Source organism: Oncorhynchus mykiss, chromosome 31 (assembly GCF_013265735.2).
Source record: "Oncorhynchus mykiss isolate Arlee chromosome 31, USDA_OmykA_1.1, whole genome shotgun sequence".
Taxonomy (NCBI): domain Eukaryota; kingdom Metazoa; phylum Chordata; class Actinopteri; order Salmoniformes; family Salmonidae; genus Oncorhynchus; species Oncorhynchus mykiss.
Window position 1 is genome coordinate 29,746,319 of NC_050571.1, and position 6,990 is coordinate 29,753,308.

At 43.5% G+C, this 6,990-nt stretch overlaps 1 protein-coding gene across 3 annotated transcripts; it reads right to left on the reverse strand.

The window, feature by feature from the left end:
* Window positions 1-1,123: 1,123 nt before the first annotated feature.
* LOC110504956 (P2Y purinoceptor 4) lies at window positions 1,124-5,169 on the reverse strand. Of its 3 annotated transcripts, none has more exons than XM_036970376.1 (2): window positions 5,073-5,169; window positions 1,124-3,703 (listed from the first exon to the last, which is right to left on the reverse strand). In XM_036970376.1, the coding sequence occupies exon 2, from the start codon at window positions 3,658-3,660 to the stop codon at window positions 2,557-2,559; it is 1,104 nt and encodes a 367-aa protein (XP_036826271.1). In that variant the 5' UTR covers window positions 3,661-3,703; window positions 5,073-5,169; the 3' UTR covers window positions 1,124-2,556. The 3 variants fall into 3 exon arrangements, with proteins under 3 accessions (XP_036826271.1, XP_036826273.1, XP_021439538.2); XM_036970378.1 differs by lacking the exon at window positions 5,073-5,169 and adding an exon at window positions 4,851-5,056; XM_021583863.2 differs by lacking the exon at window positions 5,073-5,169 and adding an exon at window positions 4,242-4,380.
* Between the last annotated feature and the right edge of the window lie 1,821 nt (window positions 5,170-6,990).

A 6,990-nucleotide genomic window follows, 5' to 3' on the forward strand; every position in this document is an offset into this window, starting at 1 on the left:
GCTGCTGTAATGAGGTGGAGTGATATAGTATATAGCACTATTGGTAATGGCATTTTATGTGGTTGGTTTGCACAATATTATATATCCTAACCACAGAGTTGATCATATATTTTGTTAGGCCTAAGACTTATTTTGTAAAAAAAAAAAAAGGTTTTTAAAAGGCCTTGAAATGAAATGTAAACATTTTTTGAGAAAGATATAGTGATTAGTACTAAACCATTTAGGCCTAGGTAACATTTTTATTCCATTGCTCCATTTCTATTCCATCTTCAAAGGCACCAATGCACACCACTAATCCGTCTTGTCACACTCAGCCCACAGAGAGGCGCTAGTGCTCATGGCATTCCAAATCTCTGACCCAGAGGACAAATGTTCAGATACATGTAACACATATTCTTCCCGGGGCTTGCATTCACATCACTGGACGACTGTAGCAACTGGTCTCTTTGAGCATAAATAGGTGTATTTCAATATGCCCGTTGATGCAGCCTTTTGGAAAGGAGAGCATCGACTAGTAATGCCCAACAGAAAGATGGAGAATACACCTGCTGTGTACTGCGGAGAACATAACATTATCTATTCCTTTATGGAGAGCTGGTCTTCCTCTCTTTCAGATCTCAATGTCAGATTATTTATGGATGATTACAATGGACAATCAAGACAGAGCCTTGTCTGGAAAGAGGAAACACAAGCTCTTTTCCATGGTGTGTTGGTGGGACCAGCTTTGTTTCCTTGGCACGGCCCAGGCAGGGAAAAACCCAAACAGTACAGTACCATGACCAGCTCACTTCCTGGTCCTATTTCTCTGTGCTGCCCAGTTCTGTCCTCCCGCTTCCTCGAGTCTCCCCTGTCTGATTAATGGAGGACCTACACCCAGTAACGCCTCATGTTTCGGTGAGACACGCAACCGCTCATCACTTTCCCACACACCCCCTCTACCATAACCCCATTCAAGTCTGCAAGACACTGCGGCATGGAGTTCAATTTGATACACACACACAAACTGAGATTGTGGTTAATCAACCGATGTCATGGATGGTTATTGACATTGCACAATAGGGATATTGTTATTACTTGGTAATAGTTGGTGCAACAATAACATGATAACCAGTAAGCAAACAAAAAAAAGTAGATATATACTTTATTTAATGTCATTATAATGTTATAGACCTATAGAACCAAGTGTTTTCCTATCATACCTTGAACCTAGGTTATAATGCCCTTTATAAACATTACTAGTAGCTTAAACATGATAGCAGTATAGTACTTTAAGTACCCTTAGGAACGGACCTCTGACTTGCAATCTACTTTATAGAGACATCTGCTTTGCCATGGACAGACTGTCAACAACAACAACAACCAAAATCGGTGTGAAAATAGCCATGTTGTGTGCAGGTCTACGTCCCAATTGGATAATGAAGGAAAATCCCCCCTTCATCCGTAGTGTGGGTTGTTGGATGGAGTTGATACTCCGGCCTACACACCCATTCAGTCTCTCTACTCCCCCACGCCACCCCTCCCCTGGTTTCCTCACAGCAGAGACAGACAGAGAGACAGCTGTGGAGGCTCTGCGCTGAAGGACAAAAACAGCTGGGAGAGGGATAAAGCTCCAATATCTACCAGAATGAGTCTCCTGGTACATGCACTGTTTCTGTTAAACTGTTTCAGATTGCCTCACAATATCTGAGCCTGTTGCTAAATATGATGTCACCTCCACACTTACTGGAAGCCAGCGAAAACCCTTCGATCATATGTCTAAATAATGTTTTCTAGGATTTTGACCTTCTCTCTTGATGATCACAACAACACACTGTTTTTAACATCTGTCATATCCATTCAGAAATCTTCTCTCTGAGTACGTGCTGCCATAATAACACAAGTCCAAACATTTAGATGACAGATTGCATACATTGTTTTTCCTTCTGCTCTTCAGAGTTCTGTAGCTATTGTACAAAACAGGCTTTGTTCCTGTAGTTCCTCAGTCTGTGGTAACAGTAGGAAACTACAGTCTGGCTCAGACAGAGACACAGAGACTGTTTTGTTTCCCTGGTTGAAAGGATTTTAACTCTGTCCTCCAAACACTACAACCGCCACAATGAAAATGAGGGAAACTGCCGGAAAAGCATTCAGAGTAGGAACTAGAGACTGTATGTAAATGTATTAAACAGACTTGGTTTTCACATAGATTCTTGCTAACAAGGGGGAATGTAGATAGGATTTAACGGTACTGCATCCAACACTGCTGCAAAATGTTGGTGGTGATAAGGGATCTGTTTTCTGACCAATCCCAAGCCCACTTCTTCATTCCCCTTTAAGGAAAGGCTTTGCCCCAACAGCCTTATAGGAACTGAACCTCTCACAGATCTGGGCTCTGTAATGAGGCCCTACCGATCAGCATGTAGTCATCCGGTGTCCGAAATGACAGAACAGCATCCAAAGGAAGTGCAGCTGTGTGGTGGCCAGCCCAGGACTGTTAACCGTTTTCTCCGTGTTTATATTACGGAGGTTAGGCATATCTATATATGATACCCCATAGATGTCCATGTGAATGACCCACTATCTCTCAGGTTCACCGCTGGCTTTCGAGTCTGAGTTCTTATAGACCAGGGCGATCTCATGGTTGTTACTGGGGCGGTTTTGCAGGTAGGCAGCAGAGCGACTGGTGGTTGTCTGTCTCTTACCAGTGAGAGCTTTGACCAGCTTAGCGCGGTAGTGATCCCCAGCCAGGAAATACAGGAGGGGATCAATACAACTGTTCACACTGGCCAGAGGCCTGGTGATCTTATAGGCAAAGTTAACGATGTTCAGGAATTCACATTTGGCATTCAGCACGCGGTAGGTATAGTAGAGGGTGCGTGTGATGTGGAAAGGAACAAAACACACGGCGAACACCACCAGCACCACCACAATCAGCTTGATGGACTTGGTGCGTGAAGGTGAGCTCCGCTGGCTGGGCGAAAGCCCCCGTCTGGGCCGACACAGAGCCCTCGCCATCAGACAGTAACAGACCATGATGACCACGAAGGGAACGCCGAACAACAGGACCATGACCGTAGAGCTGTAGTCCACATACTCCTCAAACTGCTCCGGACTGGTCGTATCGTGACACAACGTGTCGTTGTCCCTCTGACTGGTGGTGACGAAGATGAGGTTGGGCACCAGACACGCCGTGACGGCAGCCCACACCATGCCACACACGGCATGGGCATGGCGCGGCTTCACCATGGTCAGGGCCTTGATGGGGTGGCAGATGCCCAGGTAGCGGTGGACGCTGGTGCAGGTGAGGAAGAGGATGCTGCAGTAGAGGTTGGCGTAGAACAAGAAGCGGACCATCTTGCAGGCGGCGACGCCAAAGGGCCAGTGGCTGCGGTTAGCGTAGTAGTAGATGAGGGTGGGCAGGGAGAGAACGTACAGGAAGTCTGACAGGGCCAGGTGAAACATGTAGACGGTGCTGGGGTTCCACGGTCGCATCTTGGTCAGGAACATCCACAGAGCCACTGAGTTCAGCACCAGACCCATAACACACACCAGGCTGTAGGACACAGGCAGTAGGATGTACTTAAACTCCTCATTGAAGCGACAGGTGTCGTTGGAATACCCAGCATGCAGAATCAGACTGGACTGGTTCCGCACAAGGTGGCTGTGGATAGCTGAGTCCATCTTCTGTCTTTTCAGCAGAGAGCCAAAGCTTGTCTTGTAATATCTGTGGAGAAATGTAACAAATTAGGTATCCACATGGCATCACTGTGAAAATACTGGTTTCGCTCAAAAACATGAATTTGAATTTTGAAGCAGTCCCCGATTATTTTCTTCAGGACAAAATATAACAGCATGTTGTGTTAAAAATACAAAACGTCTTGTTGGCATCTTTGATGAATTAACTGATGTTCGTTGCCAATTAAAGTTCACTGCACTGCGTACAGACATAGCCTAACCTAAACAATAGCTTTATCTTCCCACATAGCCTACCCTGAAATGCACCCCACCTCCCCGAGCTATAACTATGAACTGACAACATTGGTGTTGTATATAAATCTCTTATCCAACTAGCCCGGTGGGTACATCGTTTACAGAGAAACGCGCGAATGCACTATTTCATTCCATAGAAAAAAACTAACGACGACGCGGACTTCTAGAAAACCTAGTAACCCTAATAATAGTACTATCGCGAATTAACCTGACATAAGGAATATATAACTTAAAAGTTAAATTTAAGTCCGAGATATTGGTGTACAACTTACCCAGTTAAGATCCCAATGTGACCGCTGCAGTGAGTGCACTATCTTTGCAAACAGTTTGGATAGATAAAGGATATACGCCTGACTGACTGTGGGTTGGGTTGGACCGTCCGGCAAATAAAGGAAATAGACCCCCCTCTCCTCGTCCGTCCCCCTGAAATCCAACTCCTATAGGCGATCACTGAGGTAGGTTAGGCCTATTCGTTTCAAAGCCGATATTCAATCAATGTTTATTCATTATAATAACACCGATGTAAAACATATTTTGACATTGATCAATAGCATGTATTTTATTATTTAATATTTTTATAATAACATTGATTTTATGTTATTCATAAAATAACATTGATTTCAAACATTGACTTTCAACGTTTAGATTGCTACGACTTTTTTTTAGTAAATGTGCCATATGTTCACAGGAACTTGTGATTAAGCCTACTCGGAAACAAATTGTTCACAGAGAACCGCAACCACTCTATAAAGCAAATCAGTAGATTAGCTGAAAATTACGTGCTTAGCCTATAAACCAGATACATAAAGACAGACGGCACATTGAGAAGTGGTGTCAGGGACCAAATTAGGATATTGATGAGATGAGATGACACTACATACCTGATCTCAAAAGTATGTAACTTCCTTTCAATAGCAGGGGAATTAATCCTACCAATTTCATGAGAACTGGCACATAACCAAAACCCCTGAAATATTATGGCTCAACACCGCGGGCGACCCACTGTGTATTTAATTGCATACACACTGTAATAAATCAGAGTGGAAATACAACGAACTGCGATTAGCTGTATAATGATCTTGTAACGTCTGTTTCCAACTCACACTCTCAAACACGTAGATCCTCTGAACGCAGCTCACTTTCCAGCCCACTTTCCAGCTCACACTCAAACACAGATCCCCTGAATGCGGCTCACTCTCCACGTCTCAATCACCTGAATCCCCCCCCCCCCCCCCCCCCTGTAATTTACTCCTCCCATGTATGATAGCTGTTGCCTGCCTCACTGACAACGCCTTTTGCCTATTCCCTGCCTGTACTTTAGCCTATCGGATTTCCTGTTATCAACCTATTGTCTATCTATCTATCTCCCAGACAACATTACTAGCCTTTTCCCTGCCTGTACTGCTGCCTTTTTGGACCCCCTGTGTATGACCTTCTGCCTGCCTCTGGACCCAGCTACCTGCCTCCACCTGTGGTCCTTTACAGTAAACACCTGCTGCGCCCTCTCCTTGAAACCTGCTCTCTATCTCCCATCGTGTTCATTACAGACCTAGACTTCCACTAGCCACCTAATTGCACTCACTTACTAATAATTGACCAGAGCAGCTGTCTCAATATTGAGAATAAAGCATCAGTTTGTTCCCATTTAAATAACCATTGGTTGTTGGTAATGTATTTGATTTTCCAAATGACTGATAAGGTTAGTATAAGGTGAAAGTGATTAATCAGACTGTGTATTCTACCAGAAAGTAGTCTACTATGTCTCTCCACCTAGTCCACCTCTGTCCCACTAGTCCTCATAATCATGCTTCTCTTCCTGCCACCCAAGCCTTCCAGACTGGCAGTTTACTAAACAGTACATCTCTCCCTGGGTGATACATTGCTCCAGTTTTGTTTTTATGAAGTTAATATTTACACAGTTCTGTAAATGTTTGTCGCAAAGTACCACATTTACACAGCGTTTGATCCTGGCGTGATAGGAGAAATTTAATATTGGCTCTGGACAACTTTCCACATCACCTGCCCGATTTTGCCTCGAGATGTGAGTGATAAAATTATAAAGATGATCATAAAGAAATAAATGTGGGCAGCATGAACAGTAACCTAGTGTTGGAAGAGATACATAGTACAGTTCTTATCTGGCTGGGAATGTCAGTTTTCTCATGACTCGAAACGGGCCCACCAGAAACCACAATATGTATTCTCCTAGAGATATACAATAGACCAAGGGTCATAATTACCAAGTGTTTTAGAGTATGAGTGCTGATCTAGAATCAGCTTTGCATTTTAGATCACAATGACTAAGATTGTATTGACAGGGAGGACCTGACCCTAGATCAGCACTCCTACTCCGAGACGCTATGTGAATACGGGTTCAGATTCCGTTACTGTACAATAGATAGTGATATGTAGACAGTGTGTCTACAAAGTCATAGGGCTGGCCCTGTAGGAAAATATAGATTTGATTTATGGCGCCTCAAGTGTGTTTATCTAAGTGGACGAATTCCTGCAGGATATCCAAAACAATGTACTGACTAATACAGTAAAATAACATAGGGACACACCTCTGCAGGAAGAGAGATCCCTATACATCAATGTGATCACCAATAACAGGATGCTAACGCTGAAAATTTTGAAACGTGCATTGTGTTAAAACTTCTATGGGATCGGTGTCCCCCCTGCGGGATGTTTGAGCTAACGGAGGCTAATGTGATTAGCATGAGGTTGTAAGTAACAAGAACATTTCCCAGGACATAGACATATCTGATATGGGTAGAAAGCTTAAATTCTTGTTAACCTAACTGCACTGTCCAATTTACAGTAGCTATTGCAGTGAAAGAATACCATGCTATTGCTTGAGGATAACTTAAATTATGAACTTAAAAATGTATTGATAAACCAATTAGGCACATTTGGGCAGTCTTGATACAGCATTTTTAACAGATATGCAATGGTTCATTGGATCAGTTTAAAACATGGCACATACACTGCTGCCATCTAGTGGACAAAATCTAAATTGCG